Source organism: Cervus canadensis, chromosome 25 (assembly GCF_019320065.1).
Source record: "Cervus canadensis isolate Bull #8, Minnesota chromosome 25, ASM1932006v1, whole genome shotgun sequence".
NCBI classification, from domain to species: domain Eukaryota; kingdom Metazoa; phylum Chordata; class Mammalia; order Artiodactyla; family Cervidae; genus Cervus; species Cervus canadensis.
In genome coordinates this window covers 36,032,981-36,056,823 of record NC_057410.1, presented here as the reverse complement: position 1 = coordinate 36,056,823, position 23,843 = coordinate 36,032,981, and the positions used below count along the sequence as shown (strand labels likewise).

Sequence of the window (23,843 nt, the reverse complement as noted above, 5' to 3'; positions counted from 1 at the left end):
GCTCAGGATCCTCCCCCAGTAGGTTTGCTCCCCACACAGCCAGTTATTCCATTTGCTTCCCTAACAGAATGTAAACCTTGGGAGGAGAGAGACTACATTTGTCCTATTCACTGCTGTATCCCCAGACACAGTACACAGTACTGAGTATGAAAGTGAAAGTTGCTCAGTCATGTCCAACTCTTTGCAACCCCATGGACTACACAGTCCATGGAATTCTCCAGGTCAGAGTACTGGAGTGGGTAGCCTTTCCCTTCTGCAGGGGATCTTCCCAACCCAGGGATCAAACCCAGGTCTCCCACATTGCAGGTGGATTCTTTACCAGCTGAGCCACAAGGGAAGCCCCTAGTACTGAGCATGCCTTTCAGTAAACAGGTAGAGCATTAAAAAACTTTGCAATGGGATTGGGACTAACTTCATATTATGGTCAATGACATGACTGAGCAACTAAGCATGCATACACACAGTCAGTGAAAGCTGATGTGTAAAACTTTTGTAACTATTTGCACAACATGAACGTACTTAATGCCTCTGAACTATACACTTGAAAATTGGTTAAGTGGTAAATTTTATACTATATATAGTTTACCCAAATACAGAAAAGTCTTTGCAATTCAGAGGATCAAAGATCACTTGTAACACAACCAAAAACTGAAAATTAAGGTCAGATTTTCCCCATGAAAATTAATGCTAGAGAAACAATGCTGGAAAAGTTGTTTCATTGGCCTCTACTTGACAAGGATACCATAAAAAAACACAAGTTACCCCACAGCACACATTATTTTTAAATACTGAACTTTTAGAAAAATTCTTCTGCCACTAAAAATAAGTATTTCTCACTTGCATATGTAGATATTTCAAACAATACATGTTTTCTTCACTACTCATTAAAGACAAATTGCAAGTTTAAAAAAGCTGGGAAATATAGTAAGTAGAAACAGCCCCATAGCACCATCACTCAAACAAAATCATATAATATTGTGTCTATGCAGGAACTTTATCTTTTGTTCACGTATAGATCTTTTATATTATAATCACGAGTTCTGAATATTGCCCCTCCTACCCCAAACACAAACATATTTTCAAGTCACTACTTATATATCTTCTTTCAATAGCTATATAATCATTTAAGTTTATTTAACCAGCTTTCTCTACTTGGAGAACTTGATTATTTCCAAGTTCTCATCATTATAAATTATACTGAAAACAGTATCTTTAAATACAGATTTTTTCTTTGAATAAGAAATTTGAATAAATCTATTTAGGATAGATTTCCAGTTGTGAACTCACTGTAACAAGGACTCCTGATATATTTTCAAATGGATTTCTAAAAAGACTATACTAATTTCTAATTTTAAAGCATGAATATATCTCCCAATAGATAACATATATCTTAAAAAAAAATTTCTGTGAATCAAGATGTATGATTGAAACAACAGTTAGCCTAGAAAACACAGCAGCTGTCCTTACACTAATGGGCACTGCGTCTATGCCGCATGGAGTGAGTCTGGGCTCCAGGGACAAACTCACAGTCAGAACTGGGCCCAGAAACAAGACACTGAACTTTAATTACTTAAGTCCACGGCACACTTAAAATTCAAATAGTTAGAGGAGAAATAATTGCTCTGTTGACCCTCTACATTCATTTAAATACATTGTCAATGCATTGGAAGGAAAAGCAGTATCACTTAGACTATTTCTAATGTTAACCTAATTCATCTGTAATTTTTGTAAATGTGTGGTGTGCAATACAGATCTAACTTTAAATTTTTCCAAACCTAATTATCTGAACTACATACATACATTTTAATATATTAAATAACTACTTAATATCATCTTAATATTTTAACAACTATTCATCTACTTCACCACTGATTGGAATTACCATCTTTATCAGAAAACATATGCGGATCTGCACCTGAACTTTCTATGACCCATTTTTCTAATCTGGTACCATGACTGTCTTATTTTAATTTCTACAGGTTTATACTGTGTTCTAGGAGTCGGTTACACAAGCTTCTTTCAACTTTTTCTGGTCATTCTTTTTGTGGTTATTCTTGGACATTTAATTCATACATATGAATTTTTAAATCAACTTGTAAGTTTCCACTAAATGCCTTTGGCAAAGCTTCCCATTCTGAATAAGGGTAGCAATGACTTACTCCCCTACTATAAAAAATCATACAACTCAGCAAAATATATGAAGCTATTGTTTTTAGGCACTGATGAGAGACAGAACAGGGTTGTGAAACTTGAGAGCTAGAAAACAAATGAGATAAGCACCAGATGCGTCCCAAATTTCTACCTGGGAGCATTTCTCAGGCATGGCTTAAGGACACAGAGCCCATGGAAGCAGCTGCAGTCTCACTGGGCAGATAAACAGCAATTAGAATTCAGAACTGCTGAAGGGCTGGAATCTTGAGGGCAGGATTGATAAAAGGACCTGTGAAGAGCAGAAATACCTCCAAATGTACCCAAGTCTTGAGTCTTTGATCAAATACAAACCTGATAAGGCTCAGGACAAGAAGGATTGAAAAAAAAACAAGAGTAAAGCCACTCTAGATCCACCCTAAAAAGTCTATATCCAACACAATCTAGCTAGGCCAACAGAAGTGTAACAGCTTACCAAAACAAAACTCAACACTTTTTAGAAGATGATAGAGTAACTCATACTCTCAAACATTTAGCCATGTTTGAGCATATAACAAAAAATTTTAAAAATATAAACAAGCAAAAATTTTGACTCGGATATGACATAAATATTGGAATTAACAGACAAGGACTTTAGAACTATTATAAATATGTTCAAGAATTTAATGGAAACGATGAGCATAATGAGCACACAAATGGAAAATCTCAGAGAAATGGATAAGCTTGTAGTACACCGGACATGGTAAGGAAAAAGTGCCACTGAACTTGAAAACAGGCCAATAGAAACAATGCAGATTGAAGCACAAAGAGAACTTAAGTTTGAGAACACGAACAAAGCCTCAATAAATGAGGGAGGTTTACTGCAAAAGTCTCCACAAGGGATAATGATGCTGAAAATGAAGGCAGTGTTGGGGCTGGAGATACAACAGACATTATGAGTGCACATGACGGTATGCAAGGTCCACTCCCGCTTTTCGAAACTCTCCTTCAGGATCACTTCCTATGGAAAGTGCCTTTCAAAAAAAGAGTGAAAGGAAATGTTTTAAGGCTCGTATCTCTGTCTCCCTCCCCCCCTCTTCCCCTTCCCTTACTAATAATTCCAGGTATGGCTTTATCCCGAAACCACACCATGTAATTAGACAGCAATTTCTGCCTTCCTCTCACAGCTCCACTCTCCTCTAAAGAATCAGCATCATTCTCAAATCAGTGTTTTGAGCACAGGGTGTCCCCCAGCAGTACGAGCTCAAATAAGACTTGGCCTGTCTCACGCCAGCCCTCTAAATGCAAAGTCATGCCAGGAGAACAGATCCATAACAAAAAAGAACTCGGATCACACTTTAAATAAGGAATTTAAAACAAAAGTGCTTCCCTCCCAGGCCAATTTCAATAAGGAAAGGAGATACATATTTTAAGTACTGTAGCAGCGTGTCTTAGAAATAGAGGGCTCCCTGGCTGTTAGCAGATGCTAATAACACTTATGATAGCACTCGTCCCAGTAGAATGTTGCCAAAGGTTATGGAGTCATTCTTGGTTCCTCTTTCTCTCATCCCATCCAATAAGACAGCAAGTACTTTTGCTTGTAACTTAACTACAGTAGACCCTTGAACAACATGGTAGTTAGGGGCACCAACCCTCTGCACAGTGAAAAATCCACGTGGAATTTAGTTTACCCTAGGAATCCAAGGTTCCTCCATATTCACAGTTCTGCATCTGTGGATTTAACCAACCACCCCTGCTGCTCAAACCCACGTTGTTCAAGGGTCAACTGAATAAATGATCTAAAAATCCAACCACGTCTCAAAATCTCCACAGCCACTACTGTGGACCAAACCAAGATGAGAACAAGTGCAACAGCCCATACTTCCCAGCTCTGTCCTGACTTTCGATGGTCTACTCTCCACATGGTGGTCAGGGAGATCCCACTAAACTAAGTCAGAGAGAGGAACAGGCTCCAATGGCTCATCTGCTCCACCTGTCCATCGGGGCTATTCCTCCACGCTCCCACACTCTCCACCACCCCTGCCTTCCTGCTCTTCCTCACATGGCCACCCGGCTCCCGCCCGAGGGCTTTCACTCTTGTTTCTTCTGTGCAGGACATTCCTTTCCCAAACATCTCCAACCCTCACTCCCTGCCCTCCCCTCGCTCTCTGCCCAAAGGTCACCCTCTCTGGGAGCAGTCGCTGAACACCCCGTTTAAACCAGCAGCTCCGTTTTTCTCCACAGCACTTACCACCATCTGACCCACCATATCGAGTTTCCTATTTGCTTATTCTCTGTCTCCCCTCCCTAGAATATAAGCTTCGTGAGAGCGGCAGTTTTTGACCATTTTGTTTATTATTATTTCTGGCACACAATAAACATTTGATGAATAAATAAATAAATGAATGAGTGAATTTGCCCTCAATCCCCTTTTCTGGGATTTGGGGGTAAAATACAGACTGTGGCAAGAAAAAAAATATGGAAACCTTACGGTGAAACCCTGCACTTACTTGGCACAGCGAACCCAGTGTGTGTGTCGGTACAAGGAGTACAAGAAGCGCTGGCGACACATGTTCCATACTTTGATAGATTTGTCTTCAGAAGCTGTAGCAAGAAACTGGCCATCGGCTGAAAAGTCCACGCTTCGAACTGGAGCCGTGTGAGCTTTAAATTCAGAGGATTTCCCTCTCCTGGAAATAAATAGTTTAACATTTATAACATGTGATTTAATTATAATCAAGATCTCATCAGTATACAGACTTTGAAACATATACCATAGTTTAACTCATAAAAACTGACAAAAAGTGTGGAAAGGCTGTTTTGTATTGCACTCTGCATCAGAACTGTTTAAGCCGGTTTTGTTCACTGAAGTCACAGCTGATACTTAACAAGACAGAGACCCTGGTGGTCATGACCCGGAAATTCATTTGCTGATTTTGTTTTAACGGGAAGCTAGGAAATAATATTTTGAACAAATCTCTACCATGTATTTTAAGTTCCTGTTGTTCCTCTAGAGGCCGCAATATACAATTTAAATAAACTGCAACCTAGCAAAGCTAAGATTCGTTAAATAAAGAGGTCTAAGGCAGTGTTTTCAAACTTTCACATGGAAGTTGTGTGGGCTGGCAATCTAGGTTGGGAAGCAGGAAATGTCCTCTGTATCATATGCCTTGACAAAGAATGTCCCTGGGTGATTTGACTCTCCTGTTTTGACCCACCAGCAATGGGAACTGAGACCTCTGGGGTGTACCTAAGATCTTGCTCACCTCTGAGCCCAATCTTACATTCACAAGCAAAACAAAAGACAAATGGTAATAACAAACTTCGATTCTCAACACCTTGAAATTTCAGATACCTTCTTTCTTTTTCTTGGCTAGGGTGCAGAAAAGAAAATAGGGAAGAAAAAAAAAAACGATGAAAATAATGTGTGGCATTTAAGAAGCAGCAGCAGGAAAAGTACTGAAATGATTCGGGGCAGGCTAGTAGATGGAACTGGAGTTATAAACAGTGACATTCAAGAAATGCTACTTTGTGTCAGCGTTTCCACTTTCCCAAGGTACTTTCACTTTATACCACATTTAGACTTAGCAATTTTTTCCATTCAGAAAGTCACATTTATACAGGTGATGCCTTATGGGAAAAACTGCCACAAGTGTGTTAAGAAGATTAGGCAGCAGAACTGGCAGAAGCCTAGAAGTTACACCCAGCTCCTCCTCTTCCCCAGTATCCGAGGGGTCAACAGACCTATTTAGTGACAGTGAGATCGCCATCACCTCCTAAAAATCTTCTGAATCCCTTCTCTTCTTTGCATCGCAGCTGTGCTCGTATTAAGGTGGATATACACACCCTCTGTATCCTTCACCTAGATTACTCCAAAAGCCTCTTAACTGGTCTCCCCACTCTAATCTTTTATCCCCCTCCAGTCACCTACATACTGTGTTTATAGACTTGCTAAATGTGTGATTCTAGGCATATAAATCCCAGTGTAAATGTGTCATAGGCTGCTCTCCAAGAAAAAGTACAATGCCCAAGCTCTTTGGCAAGACCTCCTGCAACTGCACTGACCTTTGTACAGTTAAGAGAGCCACACTGCCTCAAACAATCCTCTGGCTTTGCACTAGCTGCTTTCTTAGCCTGACTGCTTCCTCTTAACCAGCCCCCTTTCACCAACCCAGATAGGCTTACTTGTTCCCTATCTGCCATGTCTATTTTGCTTATCGTATTATACAGTAATGTTTGTTATAAAATAGACCTGCTTCTCTCCTATTAGGCAATAATTTTTCTGAGGACAGGAATCATGACTTACTTATCTCTAAAAGACCAGCATCGAGCACAACGTCAGGCATGTAAAAAGAGCTCAGTATGCTTTGCTGAATTCTGCTGGGAAGAGTCGATACTTAAATGGTTCTTAGATCCATCCTGGCTTTCCCTTCCAGTGGTCTGTAGCAGGCAGAGGCGACTCTGTCATAGATCTCCATCACCTGATACGTGGTATTTCACCACGAATAATTAAAATAACATAGGAGGGAGCATTCGGGGACTAGTCCAGTGAGGTTTCAAGGGAATGTTCTGAGCAGAAGTCAGGAGGACAGCATGATTCTCAGTATACGGCCCAGAGTAAACAAAGTGGAGACGGTATCTAATGTGATCAGGAAGCCAAGGAAAGTCAGCACCATCAGAATCTGCCTTGATCTTTACTGGGCCCTCCACACTTCAGGAAGTCTATCCTGTCTGCCTTCTTTGTAATAAATCCTCCTCCTGGCAATAGGCAGGCCCAACTGACGGATCCAGATCTGGTCCCAACAGGAAGTATTGTGAGAACCCGAGATAAGAGTGCCTCGTGTTTGTTGTGCTGGTGCTTAGCTGGTTTCTAGCTCCTCAGCTGCCTTAACAGAGTCTTTCCACCTCCCACACAGTTACCTGCCCTTTCTGCCTGAATTCTCTTGACTGCCCACCGTGACCAATGCCAGCCAGACCTGCCTCCCAGCTCGCTCCTGCTATTCCTTCTCAGCCTTCCGACCACCAGCTTCAGGGTCGGTCTGCTCACCTGGCGGCCCACAGTTCCTCTTTCCCCCGGGCACACACACCTCTCTTCCTCACCTTGGCAGAATCCACCAATTTCTCCTCCTTCAAATCTCGAGTCTCAGTCAGGCTACTGTTGTGACTGACTGTGACCAACGGGATGTGGCAGGAGGCACACCGTGCAGGCTCCAGGCCCAGCCGCAAAGCAGCCTAGCAGCTTCGGCTCTGATGATCCTACAGCTGCCACGCTGTAAGGAGGCCCTTTTATGCTGCTGCAGAAAGGGCGTGTGGAGGACACAGGAGCCCAGCCTCTGGCCAACACCGAGGCCACCGGCCTCTGACGGAGGCACTGGGCCTGCCAGCCCAGCTGCCAGCGCAATGAAGCTGCGTGGCGGTCCACATTAACGGGGCAGTGGGAAAATCGTCCAGACCGCCCCCAACCTGGGAGAGATGATGGTGACTGTCTTAAGCTACTAAGTCTGGGGACTGTTATGCAGCAACAGATAACTGGTTCATCAGTTTCCTTCTCATCGCCATGACCCGCTGTTGCCCTGGCCTGCTGAGATATGATTTAGGAAGAGGAACTAGACACATCTACACAAGCCTAATTGTGGTGCTTAGATCAGGCAGTGAAAATTAATGATTCCATGTGCTTTTAGCTCATCTACCCAGTGGTTTACTCACTGGGCTTTCCCCAAAGTAGCAATGGGAGGCGGAGGCTGTGCTGAAAAACAGCAAACCACTAGTCCTAAATTGTCAAAGTCAAGGCTTTTAAAAATGTTTTCCCTTTTAGACCCTGAGCCAGTCTCTCTTCCTTACAGTTCCCTCTTAGGCTGCTATCTGTAGTGTCAGACAGAACATGTCAACATGTCCCTTCTCCTCAGTAGCGTTTGCTGCCTTGAGACAATGTTCAGATTTCTCAGTTTGGAGTTTCCTTTGGGCCGTGGCAGGGAAAAAAGTGCCCACTGGCAGGGAAATGCTTCAGGAACCTTCATTTATTTGGGAGTGCCTGAGCCCATTCAGGCACGAACCACAGATCAAATCCCGCCCCTACAGAGTGATGGAAAACATTTCTTATTATCTAAAGAGAAGTGATCTGATATGTACATATTCCAGAAAAAAAGGGGGTGGACAGATGAAACAAGACTGATAAGAACATTGAAGAATTACTGAGTGTGGTGGATGGTTATGGTGGGGAGCTGTCATGTTATCTACTCTACTTTCATATATCTTTGAAATCTATATAATTTAAGAGTTTAAAAACTTTTAAAATAATCAAAGCTCAATAACTGCTTAAAATAGATGGACTTTCAGCTAGGGTTTGAAAAGGTAGTAGGTTGAAACTGAAAGTGTTCATTGCTCTGTCATGTCAGACTCTTTACAACCCTGTGGACTGTAGCCCACTAGGCTCCTCGGTCCATGGGATTCTCCAGGCAAGAATACTGGAGTGGGTAGCCATTCCCTTCTCCAGGGGATCTTCCCGACCCAGGGATTGAACCCGGGTCTCCTGTGTTGCAGGCAGATTCTTTATCATCTGAGTCACCATAAACTGTAAAATCTTGGTTAGGCAGTCCGATGTGTATCTCTCTGGAGAGATGATGTAAAGCTTACATGAGATTTATAAAGGGATTGATAACCATCACCCTCCCAAACCGCCTCTCCCACAAAAACACTTAAGACATTATTAAGCATATTTCCGTGGCTAGAAATAGTTTTCAAGTAGAAGACACAATTATGAGTTCAAGATGAGGGAAAAATGGTATGAAATAATTTTACCAGGCAGTACACCTCGTCTGTGACTTAGACAAAAGATGTACAGGTAACTGGGGGGTTAGGCAATCCAAGGGGCATAGCACACAGCTCAGCCCCAGTTACCCTTTACATTTCTAAAGCCATAGCAAAGAAGGTGTTCTTCTCTTACTTATCAGGGATCCAGAGTCTAATGGTCCTGTCTCGTGAAGCTGATGCCAGTAAGTTTCCAAGTGGAGAAAACTGCACGCTGGTGACAACATCCTTGTGACCCACGTATCTGAAAGCTCTAGCTTGTGGCCTGAAACTCCACAGCATGAGAAATGTATCCCAAGAACCGGTAGCTATCAAGAAACAGAAGAACAAAACCATTGTGTGTGAAAATGCAAACATAGGCATGTCTCATTACAATGGGCGGGGTATCTAATAACAAGACATCCAGGTAACAGAGAGGCCGGAGGTGGCACGACAGACCAGGAAATGGCAAAAATATTTTAAAAAGAAACCCAAAGCCACGTCACTAATATGCAGGCATGGCTGTGTCCTATGTAGCCACACAGCAGGATCAGTGGCCCCTGTATTTGGTTAGAACTCAATGACTACTTATTAAAAGAAGGCAGCTCAGTACAACAGAGACACAGGACTGGGGGTGAGTTCTGTGTCTCTCAGGCTGACTGAGAGAGTAACTTAATCTCTGTGTCATAAGCACTGCATGCTTCTCCCGAGAGGGCTGGAGAAGATGATTTTTTTCAACTGTTCATGTGGAGATAATTTCACAGTTGCAGAACAGTTATACTAACAGTATAACGAACACTAATATACTTTTTACCAGATCCACCTGTTGTTACTATTTTGCCCCATTTGGTTTATAATTTGCTTGTGTGCTCACTCTTTTTCTGTACACAAGCATGCATGTGCACGCATGTGCATGCACACACACACACACAATTTTTTTCTTAAGCCATTTTGGGGTAAGTAAATTCATCACCATGGCACCTAAGTACTCCTAAATACTTAAGTGCATATTTCTAAGAATAAAGCTATTCTACATACCAATAACACTGCAATCAACTTCACAAAAATTATCGGTGACAGTACTTTAACCAACCAAATGTTTTCCAGTTTTGTTAACTGACCAGTAATGTCTTTTATAGCTAGATAAGGTAAGCTTAAAACCCACTTTGTGCTCTGTTATGACATCCTACAATTAATAAAAGAATCATATGTTTCAGACATTACCTTAAAGCTCTAAGAAAAGGAAAACAAATGGAATCAATAGTGGAAATAAATGCCCTTGATCAAGAAGTAAACCAATGAAAGACAGATCTAACTCTTGCCACAAAACCAAATGTTATATACACATTAAAATGAGGTGAAGTGAAAGTTGCTCAGTCATATCCGACTCTTTGCGATCCCATGGACTATACAATCCATGGAATTCTCCAGTTCAGACTACTAGAGTGGGTAGCCATTCCCTTCTCCAGGGGAATCTTCCCAACTCAGGGATTGAACCCACGTCTCCTGCATTACAGGCGGATTCTTTACCAACTGAGCCACCAGGGAAGCCCATTATATATGCCTGTACCCCCAAAATAGCCCCAGTGAGAGAAACCAGGTCAGTGAGAATCATTAAGCTTATATTATAGAATGTTTAGGAAAAAATACCTTGAAACACAGTATTACTGTTAGAAGAGAAAAATAAAGTCTCTGAAGCTCTGAAAAGCTTTTAAGTTCTTTAGCCATAGATAAAATTCATTTGAACTTGACCTATGCATTGTTTCCATGTAAAACAATTAAGAGTTTATAAGCTGCATACTACCCCCCTTTTTTTCTTAAAGTACAAAAGTTGATGTTCCATCACAATTCATCAAATTATTAAATAAATCAGATTCAAATTATTTGGGGCTAATGTGACAAAACAGGGAAAACCATGAATTATCATATATGTTATATTTAGGACTTGAGTTCTAAGGTATTATGCCATAGATTTAGCGAACATCAATCATCTTATAATTCTTATTAAAGAAATAGAAAAAAAAACTTTTCCCATGTGATAAGAACTCTTAGGACTTACTCTCTCAGCAATTTTCATATATAGCATACAGCAGTGTTAATTAATGTTATACATTACGTCTCTCGTACTTATAATGGAAGCTTATACCTTTTTTCCCATTCTTAATGTTATACGGAGTAGTGAGTGGTTCTGTTTAAGGAAGGGACATCCCCATTTGAGCAGAGACTTGAGTGAAATGAGGAGTGATTCAGGCTAAGACATGAAGAAAGAGCACTTTAGGCAGAAGGACACCACCTGTAAGGGCCTGAGACAGCAGTGAGCTTGGCAGCCTGAGGAACAGCAAGGAGGCCAGCATCTCCACCAGGACAGGCAGAAAAAGACAACCGGGGCTAATAGCCCACAAGGAAGCAGATGCCAGCAAGGAGCCGTGTGAGAGGTGTGTACTTAGTCCTAAGCCACTGAAGGATTCTGAACAGGCCTATCTTGTGATCTGATTTAAGAAAACTGCCATTTTGACAGTGAGAAAAGGAAGGGCTAGCCAACAATAATGGTGGATCAACTGGGTATTCACAGTGAGGAAAACAATGTCTCCTATATTTTATACTATACACAAAAATAATTCCATATGGATTACAGATCTAAATGCGACAGATAGAACAATAAGCTTTTAGAAGAGAACTTAGGGGAATATATTCATGGCCACTGGGGTAGGCATGATTGTTTAAACAACACATGAAAATTACTAAAATACTAAAGGAATGATAATTTGTACTACACTAAAATTAAGAAATTTTATTCACTGAAAGACACCACTAAGAGAATAAAATGGCAAGTCACAGAGAGGAAAAAGATATTCACAATACATTTATCCAACATATAACAAAGAATATACAAAGAACCCTACAAATCAATAAGGAAAGTTAAGAAAACACAGTAGGCACATAGGCAAAGGGCTTAAGTAGGCACTTCATAAGGGAAGATATACAAATGGCTAATAAATGTATAAAAAGGTACTCAAATCCATTAGTCACCAGTAAAGTGTAAATTAAAACGACAACGAGACACTACTACACTCTCATTAGAATGGCTACAATAGGAGAGATCTGTTCAGTTCAGTCGCTCAGTCGTGTCCGACTTTTTGCGACCCCATGGACTGCAGCATGTCAGGCCTCCCTGTCCATCACCAACTCCCTGGGCTTACTCAAACTCATGTCCATCGAGTTGGTGATGCCATCCAGCCATCTCATCCTAGGCTGCCCCCTTCTCCTTGTGCCCCCAATCCCTCCCATTCATCAGGGTTTTTCTAATGAGTCAGTTCTTCACATCAGGTGGCTGAAGTATTGGAGCTTCAGCTTCAGCATCAGTCCTTTCAACGAATATTCAGGACTGATTTCCTCCAGGATTGACTGGTTGGATCTCTATGCAGTCCAAGGGACTCCCAAGAGTCCTCTCCAACACCACAGTTCAAAAGCATCGATTCTTCAGTGCTCAGCTTTCTTTATAGTCCAACTCTCACATCCATACGTGACTACTGGGAAAAACCATAGCTTTGACTAGACAGACCTTTGTCAGCAAAGTAATGTCTCTGTTTTTTAATATGCTGCCTAGGTTGGTCATAACTTTTCTTCCAAGGAGCAAGCTTCTTTTAATTTCATGGCTGAAGACACCATCTGCAGTGATCTTGGAGCCCAAGAAATTAAAGTTTCTCACTGTTTCCATTGTTTCCCCATTTATTTGCCATGAAGTGATGGGACCAGATGCCATGATCTTGGTTTTCTGAATGTTGAGCTTTAAGCCAACTTTTTCACTCTCCTCTTTCACTTTCATCAAGAGGCTCTTTAGTTCTTCACTTTCTGCCATAAGGGTGGTGTCATCTGCGTATCTGAGATTATTGATATTTCTCCCAGCAATCTTGATTACAGCTTGTGCTTCATCCAGTCTAGTGTTTCTCATGATGTATTCTGCCTGTAAGTTAAACAAGCAGGGTGACAATATACAGCCTTGACATACTCCTTTCCCAATTTGGAACCAGTCTGTTGTTCCATGTCCAGTTCTAACTGTTGCTTCTTGACCTGTACAGATTTCTCAGGAGGCAGGTAAGGTGGTCTGGTATTCCCATCTCTTTAAGGATTTTCCACAGTTTGTTGTGATCCACACAAAGGCAATAAAGCAGAAGTAGAAATTTTTCTGGAACTCTCTTGTTTTTTTGATGATCCAATGGATGTTGGCAATTTGATGTCTGGTTCCTCTGCCTTTTCTAAAACCAGCTTGAACATCTGGAAGTTCAGGTACTGCTGAAGTCTCACTTGGAGAATTTTGAGCATTACTTTGCTAACATGTGAGATAAGTGCAACTGTGCGGTAGTTAGAACATTCTTTGGCATTGGCTTTCTTTTGGGATTGGAATGAAAACTGACCTTCTCTAGTCCTGTGGCCACCACTGAGTTTTACAAATTTACTGGCACATTGAGTGCAGCACTTTCGCAGCATCATCTTTTAGGATTTGAACTAGCTCAACTGGAATTCATCACCTCCATTAGCTTTGTTCATAGTGATACTTCCTACGGCCCAATTGACTTTGCATCCCAGGATGTCTGGCTCTAGCTGAGTGATCACACCATTGTGGTTATCTGGGTCATGAAGATCTTTTTTGTATAGTTCTTCTGTGTATTGTTGCCACAAGATATCTTCTTAATATCTTGTGCTTCTGTTAGGTCCATACCATTTCTGTCCTTTATTGAGCCCATATTTGCATGAAATATTTCTTGGCATCTCTAATTTTCTTGAAGAGATCTTTAGTCTTTCCTATCCTATTGTTTTCCTCTACTTCTTTGCATTGATTACTGAGGAAGGCTTTCTTATCTCTCCTTGATATTCTTAGGAACTCTGCATTCAAATGGGTATATCTTTCCTTTTCTCCTTTGCCTTTAGCTTCACTCCTTCTCTCAGCTATTTGTAAGGCCTCCTCAGACAACCATTTTGCCTTTTTGTGTTTCTTTCTCTTGGGGATGCTCTTCATCCCTGTCTCCTGTACAATGTCACAAACTTCCATCCATAGATCTTGAGGCACTCTATCAGATCTAATCCAGTCAATCTATTTGTCATTTCCATTGTATAATTGTAAGGGATTTGATTTAGGTCATACCTGAATGGTCTAGTGGTTTTCCCTACTTTCTTCAATTTAAGTCTGAATTTCGCAATAAGGAGTTCATGATCTGAGCGACAGTAAACTCCCGGTGTTGTTTTTGCTAACTATATACAGCTTCTCCACCTTCAGCTGCAAAGAATATATCAATCTGACTTTGGTAATGTCCAACCATTTGGTGATGTCCATGTGTAGAGTCTTCTCTTGTGTTGTTGGAAGAGGGTGTTTGCTATGACCAGTGTGTTCTCTTGGCAAAACTCTGTGTCTTTGCCCTGCTTCATTTTGTACTCCAAGGCCAAATTTGCCTGTTACTCCAGGTATCTCTTGGCTTCCTACTTTTGCATTCCAGTCCCCTAACACGAAAATGACATTTTTTGGGGTGTTGGTTCTAGAAGGTCTTGTAGATCTTCATAGAACCATTCAACTTCAGCGTCTTCAGCATTACTGGTTGGGGCATAGACTTGGATTACTGTGATATTGAATGGTTTGCCTTGGAAGTGAACAGAGATCATTTTGTCGTTTTTGAGATTGCATCCAAGTACTGCATTTTGGACTCTTTTGTTGCCTACGAGGGCTACTCCATTTCTTCTAAGGAATTCTTGCCCACAGTAGTAGATATAATGGTCATCTGAGTTAAATTCACCCATTCCAATCCATTTTAGTTCACTGATTCCTGTCGATATTCACTCACTGTCTCCTGTTTGACCACTTCCAATTTACCTTGATGCATGGACCTAACGTTCCAGGTTCCTATGCAGTATTGTTCTTTACAGCATCAGACTTTACTTCCATTACCAGTCACATCCACAACTGGGTGTTGATTTTGCTTTGGTTCTGTCTCTTCATTCTTTCTGGAGTTATTTCTCCACCCTTCCCCAGTAGCATATTGGGCACCTACTGACATGGGGAATTAATCTTTCAGTGTCCTATCATTTTGCCTTTTCATACTGTTCATGGGGTTCTAAGGCAAGAATACTTAAGTGCTTTGCCATTCCCTTCTCCAGTGGATCATGTTTTGTCAGAACTCTCCACCATGACCTGTCCTTCTTGGGTGGCTCTACATGGCATGGCTCATAGTTTCATTGAGTTAGATAAGGCTGTGCTCCATGTGATCAGAGGCTGAGCCAGATCTGCCTTTGAGTGTTTCAGTGTCTCCTGCAGTGGTATGGGTCAGCAGTGGCCTACTGCAGGGGCAGGGGCTCTGGGTGCAGCAGACCTGGGTGTGGCATAAGCCCTCTTAAAGGAGGTCGCCATTAACCCCACCATAGAGCCACCAGAACTTACACAGGACTGGGTAAACAGACTCTTGGAGGGCACAAACAAAATCTTGTGCCCACCAGGGCCCAGGAGAAAGGAGCAGTGACCCCACAAGAGACCAATCCAGACTGGTCCGTGAGTGTCCAGGAGTCTCTGGTGGAGGCGTGGGCTGGCGGTGGCTGCTGCTGGCTCCAGGGCACTGAGTGTGGCAGTGTGCACAGGACCTTTTGAAGGAGGTCACGTTATCTTCATCACCTCCACCACAGTTTGGCCTCAGGTCAGACAACAGGGAGGGAACACAGCCCTGCCAGCCACAGAAAACTGGATTAAAGATTTATGGAGCACGGCCCCGCCCACCAGAACAAGACTCAGTTTCCCCTTCAGTCAGTCTCTCCCATTAGGAAGCTTCCATAAGCCTCTTATCCTTCTCTAAAAGAGGACAGACAGAATGAAAAACACAACAGAAGAAATAAATAGCACCAAATCTTGGTGAGTATGTGGAACAAAGGAACTCTCAGATAATGTTGGTGGTTATAACCACCCTTGGAAAATTGTTTTGAAATCTGTTAAGCTGAAAGACTTCCCTGGTGACTCAGATGGTACAGAATCTGCCTGCAGTGCAGAAGACCTGGGTTGGATCTTTGGGTCAGGAAGATCCCCGGGAGAAAGAAATGGCAACCCGCTCCAGTACTCCTGCCTGGAGAATTTCATGGACAAAGAAACCCAGAGGGCTACAGTCCACAGGGTTCAAAGAGTCAGACACAACTGAGCGACTAACACGTAAACACACCACACACACCACACACACCACACCACACACACACACACACACCACATGCACGCACGCACACACCACACGCATGCACGCGCGCACACACACGCACACACACACACCACACACGCGCACACACACACCACACACACACACCCCACACGCACGCACGCACACACACGCACATGCACACACGCGCACACACACGCACACACACCACACGTGCACATGCACACACACACACGCACACACACACATGCATGCACGCACACACACACATGCACACACACACCACACACACTCGCACACAAGATGACTGTATTTGGGCTTCCATGGTAAAGAATCCTCCCGCCAATGTAGGAGAAGTGGGTTTGATCTCTGGGTCGGGAAGATCCCCTGGAGAAGGAAATGGCAACCCACTCCAGTCCTCTTGCCTGGGAAATCCCATGGACAGGGGAGCCTGGCAGGCTACAGTCCATGAGGTAGCAGGACAGTCGGACACGACTTAGCGACTAAACAACAATAAGCAGCTGAATATACACTTACTATCTGACTCAGCAATTCGACTTCTAGTAGTCAAATATCTACAGAAATTCTTACACATGTTCAGCAGAAGATATAGACAGTAATGTTTATGGAACTACTACTCAAAGAAGACCAAAACTAGAAACCCCACTGCCCATCGAAGTAAAATGGATACACAAATTGTGGTATATACATACTGTGTACCTGTGTAATTAAAATGTATTTACAAAGTTCAAGAAGACGCAAAACTGATCTATGGAGTTAGAAGTCAGCACCGAGATTATGTGGGTGGCAGGCAGGGAGGACAGTGGCTGGAAGGGAGATCAAGGGTACTGGCCAAATAGGCAAGTCACACTGTGGAGACTGAGCAAGCTGCTCACTGTTGGTACATATCTTATACTTCAAAAAAAATGTTTAGACAAAACAAACAAAAAGTCTCAGTCTGGCTGTTGTCTGGAGTGCATACAGAAGGAAGAAGGAAGTCAGTCTGGAGGCTGTTGCAATAGTCCAGCCAGAAGGAGGTGGTCTGGACCAGGCTGAAGACTGTGGAAGCGGGAGAAGTAGTCAAAACCAAGGTATATTGTAAAGACAGAGTCCACCAAGGTTTGCAAACACACTAGATGTGAGGGGGAAAGACAGAAAAGAAAACAAAGGTGCCTGGCTGCTGGCCTGGGCACCCAGGTGAATGCTAGAGATAGTTAATGAGATTAAGGCATTTAAAGTATTAAGTGAAATAAGACTCATAAGCCAAGTCAGGCACACAGAAGACACTCAGCTGTAGCTATTATTACAGGAGTGTTAGTTTTTGCTACTGTCAGCAGCGTCAGTGTAGACAATACATTAAAGACTGGAAATCGGATGGGGTCACTCAAGCAGTAAGTCTAGATACAGAATCGGAAGAAGGTGCTTAACCTGGAGAGAAGGAAGCGAAAGGAAGGAGCCATTGGTGGAGTAGGAAGGGCCAGGAGACTGCGGTGTCCAGGAACAGAGTGTGTACTCACAGAGGGTGACGGAGTCGTTGTCAAAGGCTTCAAAGGGACTTGGTGAGATCAGGCCTGAACACGACCAGCTACATAATTTGTGGGATCCCGTATAAGATGTAAAAGTGGGGTCTCTTGTAGGAAATCAGTGAAAATGTCAAGACCGGGATGGCAGGGCCTTAAACTAAATGTGTGACCTGTGCGACCATACAGGTCAATTGCCCAAGAAGCCAGCTGTAGGCCCAAGGATCAAAGGCTGCTTTGGCAGCAGAATTGTTTCAGTGGAGTGGTGGGATCAAAGCTGGAACGGTGTGGGTTGAGGAGAAAATGGGAGGGAGGCAGTAGAGAGAGTTAAGATACACAACTGACCCACGAACTCATTGAAGGTTTATAGGGTCCCTAAAATTCAATATGACAAGGACCAGGAAAAAATGTTATTACAGGATCAATGTGAAGTGGCAATTAATTGGGGCTGGTGGCGGGGGTGGGAGAGACACAGAGCCAGAGGTATAAGAATATGACACATCGGAGATGGTGACATAGGAATTGAGCTTTTACATATTTCCTCAGAAAAGGAAAAGGGCACCTTAACAGAGTTAGTGTTAGTTGCTCAGTCATGTCCAGCTCTTTGTGATCCCACGGACGGTAGCCCACCAGGCTCCTCTGTCCATGGGAATCTCCAAGCAAGAATACTGGAGTGGGTAGCCATTCCCTTCTCCAGGGGATCTTCCTGACCCGGGGACTGAACCTGGGTCTCCTGCATTGCAGGCAGATTCTTTACTGTCTGAGCCACCATGGAAACCCTTACCTTAACCAGAGTGGATGCTCAAAAATTGTTAGCTTTAGGGTTGATGGCTACTTACCCATATTACAGCAATACCTGCTATTGTCAGCATGAGGCCTGCTAAAGAGAAGTGACAGAAAGCTGGATGAACGCTTAGTTTAAAGGATGTGGACAGCTAACCCTGAGAGCCAGGTGGCTTTCCGAGCCTTATTAACTATGAAACACTGGCAGCAGAGATGTCCCACTTACAACTGTGTGGCTCAGCATATACATGCTACATTGTCTTCCAAATCTCAAGAAAACAGAAAAAGGACTAACCATCTACAAAATGCTCATGAATGCATTCTTCCTGGAAACTATGAAAACCGACCCTGAATTTCTCTCCTTAGTTCCTTAACCCTGGCCCACCAAACCCTAATACCATCATAATAAAAGGTATCTGATTATTGGCATCTGTGCTGTAGAGTGTCAACTTGGAATTTGTGTTCATACATTTCCAGTGAACCACACCCTCTATAAACATTACCCCGTCATTTAAAATGTCAAAGCTTGCACCTAATCGCCATCTGTTTGAGATAAACTATCAGAGGGAGGAAGCTAAAAGTTTAATAAGTCTAGCCATTAAAAAAAATCTTTAAATTATATTCTATAACAATAGTCCATTGTTTCAAGAAATCCTTCACACTCACCTGGAGCTGATGACAAAGAACAGACTAATAATGGTTTGCTCTACATAACGTCCAAAAGGGCATCAGTTGTTGTGTTGAATAGCAGTAACTTTCTTTAATCAACCCAAGCACTCTCACTGATTTAACCAAAATCAACTGCGGTTAATTAGAGGCTTGCTTTGTGAGGAATATCTTTTCTGGAAACAATGGTATTGCCTCCGGTTTTCTCCATTTGTTGCTAAATTCCCTTATCTATTCTGTTGTGTAAGTGTGTATGATACAGAATTCCAATATTACAGGAGTATTTACTGAATTTCCCTCCAGCCCTTGGCCACCTGGTTCCCCTTCCTGGAGGCATATTTAACATATTTGTTTAAGCACAGAGGAGAGAAGATACTCTCTTCTGTGCTTAAACAAATGTGGGTGTCTAGTTACATTTCTCTCTAGATTATTTATAATTTTCTCCTCCAGTTTTATTGAGACATAACTGACATACTACACTGTATAAGTTTAAGGTGAACGGAGTAATGATTTGACTTACATACCTCCAATGATTACCACGATAAGTTTAGTGAACATCCATCATCTCATAAACATACAGCAAAGAAATAGGGAAGGAAATAATTTCCCCCATGACGAGAACTCTTAGGATTACTCTTAACTTTTATATATATTGTCGGTTGGTTGATCTGTTGATCAGCTGCTCAGTCGTGTCCGTCTCTTTGCAACCCTGTCCTTAGGGACATCAGGCTCTTCTGTCCATGGGAGTTTCCCGGCAAGAAAACTGGAGTGGGTTGCCATTTCCTCCTCCAGGGGATCTTCCCAATTCAGGGATCAAACCTGCTTCCCCCACACCAGCAGGTGGATTCTTTACCACTGCGCCCTTGGGAAGCCCACATATAACATACAGCAGTGTTAATTACACTTCTACATCCCAGTAGTACATCTCTTACAACCGGAGGTTTGTACCGTTTGACCACTTTCATCAATTCCCCTTCTCCTACCACTGCCTCTGGTAACCACCAATTGGTCTTTTTTTTTTTTTTTTTTGAGTTTGATTTTTGCTGATATTTCCTCGTCATTAGATTTAGGATACATATATTTTGACAAGAATGCCACAAAAGTTATGCTGTGCCCTTATCAGTGCATTGTACTAGGGTACATTTGGTATGTTTGACCCAGGATTGGTGAGATTAACTTTTATCACTTGGTGTAGGTAGTTTTTGCCTTGTAAAGTTAGTGTTTTTTCCCCTTTGTAATTAATAAGTATTTTGTGGGGGAGATAAACTATGTAAATATCCTCTTCCTCAATAAACTGTCACCCACTAATTTTAGCATCCTTCAATAATTTTTGAACCCATTATTCTTTAATTTACTAATTAATGTTTAATTAAATTAATGAACTATTTACTATTTTAAGGATGAATCTTCTCTTTTTCTCCATCTATCTACTTATTCAATACCTCGTTTACATCAGTATGGACTCAGATTATTTTACTCAATGGGCTATTATCCAGATTTATCATTATTTATTCTGATTCTCATACTGTTCCAGATTTGGCTAGGAAAAGCCCCTTAAAGCTCGCCTCTGTGTCCTTCTGATATGTGTCCATCATTCTTTGAATACTTCCTTATTTCCATATTTACAAGGTATTGCAAGATGTATTTTCCCTGCTCCAGCCCTGGTGCAGGTCTTTTTTTCCCCCCAAGAAGTTTGGATTCCTTTTCATAGAGAATGGCAAACTTAGAAACCAAGATATGGCAACTATGTTTGCTCATTGCTACTGGGCTTACCAGGTGGTGCTAGGGGTAAAGAACGCGCCTGCCAACACAGGAGATGCGAGAGATGTGGGTTTGATTCCTGGGTCGGGAAGATCCCATGGAGGAGGGCATGCCAACCCACTCCAGTATTCGTGCCTGGAGAATCCCATGGACACAGGAGCCTGGAGAGCTACAGTCCACAGTACAGAAAGAGTTGGACACGACTGAAGTGACTTAGCACGCATGCATAAACTGCTGTGACAGCTGACAGAACTAAGAAATGAGATATAAACAGAAATCTCAGAAGTCAGAACTAAGAAATAAGATAAAAATAGAAAGCGGTATCTATCCATATGCAGAAATCAAGATAAAGGTATTAAGAACCACGTGTTCATATACTGGTAACTCCCATTTCAATCTAACAGCACAGAGTATATTTCAGCCCTTCCTCTTCTAACATTTATATCCCACAGTAAAAAGAAAGAAAAAAACCTGGCTCACATTACACTCAATATATTTTTGTTCAAGTCTAGGGCATGCAAACAGTTTCAGAATCACTAACCCACATCCCTGCCATAAGCAGTCCTACTAACTAGAGTCAGGGTGCGGTTTCACTCCTTTTGATCTTGTCAGATTTGGTTTTATTCTGTGTTAGAGTAAGGCTCCTTCAGTTGTGAACTGAGTGTTGGGGCATACCCTTTAGTTCAGATGTAGCCTGATGCCTATGGCCTGGCCTCCCTGGTGTCTCGCCTGAGGTGCTGGGAAAGATCTCCCCTCCGCCTGAGCCACAGCTTGGTCGAGCTCTACTCGGCATGATCCCGGGGATCACCAGCCTCCTCCTCATCCTCCCCCGCCTCCTGCCTAGCAGGAAGGGATCTCCCCGAGACCTCACACTCTCTCAAGTGCACCTCAGCCAAAACTGCAGCGGCCGCACGGAGTCTGAGGTCACCCGCCCCACTCCGTAGCAGCTTCTCGGGAATCCGGCCACACGCACCCTGGCCCTGTCACAGCCAGGGTGAAGGCCTCTCCTGCCCCGGCTCAGCCAGGCCCACTCTGCTCAGCTCTCCCTCTCGTGGGCAGCGGGGAGTGCGCCCCCGAGAGAAAGCCAAGGCCAAGCGCGAACGGGAGGGGCTCACCTTGTGTCTCCCCCTTGCAAGGATCACTGGTTTACGTTCCCTGTCGCTCAACATCCGAAAACAGTTGCCTTGTATATTCTGTCTCGTTTTACAGTTGCTTTCAGCTGGAGGGCACATTTGGTTCCTAGTTAACTACCCTGACTGGAGAAAGAAGTCAGCCCCAGTCTTTTTCATAGCTGAATAGTATTCTATGGTGGTGGTGTTTAGTCGCTAAGTCGTGTCTGACTCTTTGCGACCCCGTGAACTGTAGCCCTCCAGGCTCCTATGTCCATGGAATTCTCCAGGCAAGAATATTGGAATGGGCTGCCATTTCCTTCTCCAGGGGATCTTCCCAACCCAGAGACTGAACCCGCATTTCCTGCATTGCAGACAGATTCGTTGCCACTGAACCACCAGGGAAGCCATTCTACGATGTACCTGTATCTTAATTTTTTCAACCAGGTGACCATATTTAGGTTGTTTACAAACAGCATTGTAATGAACACGTGTCATTTCTGACATGTACAAAATATCACTGTGATAGATGCCCTGAATAATTATTGATGGGTCAAAAAGTACGTATTTTAGCAGGCCCATGTTCACCATCTAGTATCCTTCACAACTTAAAAAATTTGGATTATATTCCTCTCAGGCCTTTTCATTCCATAGTCAAGAGGGTCTGAAAAACTCAACCACCTCTATATAGAAATTCTCGAATTTTTCAATTATTTCAGAAGTTCCTCAGTACACTTCTTACCTTCATCACGTCTGCTTTAAAACTCCCTACCGGGACGAAACTCAGCTCTCTGGTACGAAGGCACCACAATTTGTACTTTCTGCTGCATTTCTAGGTTCATTTTGGTTTTGGGTTACAACAGAAAACACTGGATCACCTTCTTCAGGGAGATATAAACAAGAAAATTTTCTAAGGAAATCTAAGAGGAGGAATTCACTGTAAATATTTTTTTCAAGACAAGAAAAATAAAATGTAACCCCCAGGCAAACACACCACAAACCAAGACAGAAGTAAGAGAGAGGGTTGCATAATACAAAGACAATATTCTAATCATAACTAGATAAACTTTAATATCTAATTCTTTCAGAATCAGCTTGTCCAATCCAAGCACTATGTAATAGTATTGATATAATTAAGTGATGGCAGTAACTCAAAATTCCTCTGCCATGAATAGGGAATAATTTTCCTGCTAGCTGACATGAAGTAATTAGCCTGTTAGTAGTGTAAGCAGAGTCTCAAAGAAACTGGGGCTGCTTTAAAAATAATCTTTAGTAATGACAGTGTGGAGAAATTTAATGTATTCAAATTCTCTATGAGGGCTGAGGAGCTTAACAACACAAACCCTTCCGGAGTTGTCACTAAGGGCCAAATCCTTTTAAGAACTTGATAAACATCCTTTTACTTAATCCTCACAAGGAGGCAGGTGACTATCATTATCCCTTTTGTATGGATGAGGAAATGAGGCTTGGTGAGGTGAAGTCACTTGCCCAGGGTCATAAACATAGAAAGGAGCAGAGTTTAACCCAGATCTATCAGACTCCAAGGGCTTCCCTGGTGGCGAGGTGGTAGAGAATCTGCTTGCCGATGCATGAGATGTGGGTTCGATCCCTGGGGCGGGAAGACCTCCTGGAAAAGGAAAGGACAAACCACTCCAGTATCCTTGTCTTGGAAATTCATGGACAGAGGAGCCTGGTGTTCTACAGCCCACCCACCGGGGTCTCAAAAGAGGCGGACTCAACAACAACAACAATCAGACGCCACATTCCACATCAAGAGCCCAGGCTCCGGGGGTTTACAGACTGGCCCCACGGGAGTTCCTGGGGACCTTGTTAAAGACGTGTATTTCTAGGAAGTTACACTCTCTAGAGTGAAACCCAGGAACCTGAACTTTTGACCACCTCCTCAGTTA

At 42.7% G+C, this 23,843-nt stretch overlaps 1 protein-coding gene across 3 annotated transcripts in view; it reads right to left on the bottom strand.

Moving 5' to 3' along the window:
• Window positions 1–23,843, bottom strand: part of POC1B (POC1 centriolar protein B) — a 97,658-nt gene that overhangs the window by 61,322 nt on the left and 12,493 nt on the right. For all 3 annotated transcript variants that reach the window (XM_043446553.1, XM_043446554.1, XM_043446555.1), the window contains exons 3-4: window positions 9,071–9,242; window positions 4,638–4,817 (exon numbers count right to left, since the gene is read on the bottom strand). In XM_043446553.1, the coding sequence (XP_043302488.1) occupies window positions 4,638–4,817; window positions 9,071–9,242 (352 nt within the window). The remainder of the gene's footprint in view (window positions 1–4,637; window positions 4,818–9,070; window positions 9,243–23,843) is intronic.